At 38.1% G+C, this 2,498-nt stretch overlaps 1 protein-coding gene across 1 annotated transcript; it reads left to right on the top strand.

The window, feature by feature from the left end:
- Positions 1 to 362: 362 nt before the first annotated feature.
- LOC121966509 (FERM, ARHGEF and pleckstrin domain-containing protein 2-like) lies at positions 363 to 2,086 on the top strand (the record flags this gene model as incomplete). The annotated part of the gene is made up of 4 exons (XM_042516592.1): positions 363 to 452; positions 1,228 to 1,361; positions 1,456 to 1,537; positions 1,849 to 2,086. Coding segments are annotated over 4 exons (544 nt in total), but the record flags the coding sequence as incomplete, so codon positions are not given.
- Between the last annotated feature and the right edge of the window lie 412 nt (positions 2,087 to 2,498).

Here is a 2,498-nt window from a genome sequence, read left to right as displayed (position 1 = left end):
GGCACATGCCTTATTAAGTTGCTCACTGCCTTCTCGCCACATTTTTATAAAAAAATCAAACCAGTTTGCTTAGAATTCAAAGGGTTAAGATTACCATTCAGAAAAATCAAAATCAAAAATCATTTACTGTTTGAATGCTTTTAAAATATTAGTATAGCAACAAAGATCCACCTGTTAATATGGAATTAGTAGAATTAACAGCACTGGTATTATTTCCGTACACGTATCTAGATATACAACAACAGCAACTCACTTATATCATTAAGTATCAGACTTCTTATTTGTATGATGAAGGTAAAGATTTGAAATTTGTCTTTGTCTCATGTTGTCCATCACTCAGTTTGAAATGTCTTCTCCCTCAGCGATATCCCACCGATAAGGCCTACTTCATTGCCAAAGAGATTCTGACCACAGAGCGGACGTACCTGAAGGACCTCGAGGTCATCACTGTGGTGAGTTTTGGGTTTTTTAAAACTCTGTTTGTATTTGGACTTACTGAGCCTATGCAAAATAGCAATTTTCAGGCTTGGAAAAAAATTTGGAAAAGTAAATATACCCTGAAAGGTTTGGGAAAAGTCATGGAATTTTGTTTCATGAACATAATAACACGAAGTGTTCAAGGACTGTTAGAAATCTGAAAATCAAACATTGTTTTTGTTCATTTTTGGTAGTTTCTGGCTGTGATAAATTTTTAACTTTGTTTTTTTAATAAAACATGTAATTTTTTTTTTTCAAAAATCACAAAAAAAACCCCTCAAAATGTCATCCTTGAAAATTATCAAAAAATAGAGAAAAAATGGCAAGATATTTTTACATAGCCAAAAAAATGCTAAAAATGTTTCTTTAAATATCACCAAAATTAAAAAAAAACAAACAAACAAAAATGCCTTTTTTAAAGGTTGCCAAAATGTTTTGGTTTTTAATGAAAGATAAGCAATAAGTAGGTCTTGAAAACTTGCCTCAGAGTCATTGAAAAGTCATGGAAATTTATTGGTAAGAATGTGTACAAATCCTGGTGATATAAAAACCTAAAAATAATTGTAGACAGCGTTAAAACAGTTTTGATAACTCATTACAGTCCCCTCATAAAGAAAGCTGCAGGAAGCTGCTAATCATTGAAACTGAATAAACCTCACCTGTGATTTTCATCCGCGATCATGCAAACAGCAGCATGTTTATTATGAGAATATACGCGTCATCAGTGTGCTGTCCCTCTCGGGTCTCTAGTGGTTTCGCAGCGCTGTGATCAAAGAAAACGCCATGCCCGAAGGCCTGATGACCCTCCTCTTCTCCAACATCGACCCCATCTACGAGTTCCACCGAGGCTTCCTGAAGGAGCTGGACCAGAGGCTGGCTCTCTGGTAGGTGCTCCTCCCGTGTTTCTCTGTGATAACGTGCGGACGCCGCTGAGGAGATGATGATAATAATACGACGTCTGCAAATCTGCTTCCTCAGGGAGGGACGCTCCAACGCTCACGTCAAAGGGGACTACCAGAGGATTGGAGACGTGATGCTGAGGAACATGTGCTCTCTGAAGGTGAGGATGCTCCGTTACCTCCCCGAACATCACCTTTGCATGTCTGACGGACAGGCAGAATTTAAAAATAGAGAGGTAAATAAATTATCATTATTATTATTATTATATATATTATTATAATTTGAAATAAAAGCATGGATACGTTTTTCTGTCTATAGGACAGCAACGACCAGACCTGTGCAATGTTTCCTAAGTGAAAAAAAAAGCTGTTTTGGTCACCTTATTTATAAAAGTGAAATCTGAATACTGCCGCGGCGTGTTACGTCAGATTAAATCTCAGGAGCACGTTTATTGTCGTCCTGTTGTTAAAGGAGTTCACCAGCTTCCTGCAGAAACACGACGAGGTGTTAACGGAGCTGGAAAAAGCCACCAAGAGGCTGAAGAAGCTGGAGACGGTCTACAAAGAGTTCGAGCTGCAGAAAGTCTGCTACTTACCCCTCAACACATTCCTGCTCAAGCCCATCCAGCGCCTCATGCACTACAAGCTCATCCTGGAGAGGCTGTGCAAGCATTACTCCCCCTCCCACCGCGATCACGACGACTGCAAGGGTGAGTCCCGCAGACTTCACCCTCACACCACTGAAGTTTAACTGAGTAAAGATCACGGTTCGTAGGTCACGAAAAACCTGGAATTTATAAATATCAATTTTCAGACCTTAAAAATTTTTTGGGAAATGAGCTTTTCCCCGGAAGTTTTGAAAAAATCTGTTTTTGTATTTATGTCAAAATACCTGTATGACGGAATATATGTGGTTCAGTTTAGATCAGCTGAGAAAAACTAAACTTTTGGACAGTTTGGGTTGTTTTTGTTTATTTGTTCATCACGTACTTTTCCTCATTTTCTCCCCTCCTTCTGTCTCTCGCTTCATGTTTGCCCACGAGGCATGTCAAATCATTTTTTTAAGCACTTTAAATATGAATATGTATTTATTTACTATATTACTATCCTTTTTAAAAAAAA

Source organism: Plectropomus leopardus, unplaced genomic scaffold (assembly GCF_008729295.1).
Source record: "Plectropomus leopardus isolate mb unplaced genomic scaffold, YSFRI_Pleo_2.0 unplaced_scaffold24859, whole genome shotgun sequence".
NCBI classification, from domain to species: Eukaryota; Metazoa; Chordata; class Actinopteri; order Perciformes; family Serranidae; genus Plectropomus; species Plectropomus leopardus.
This window is presented reverse-complemented; position numbering and strand designations above follow the sequence as displayed.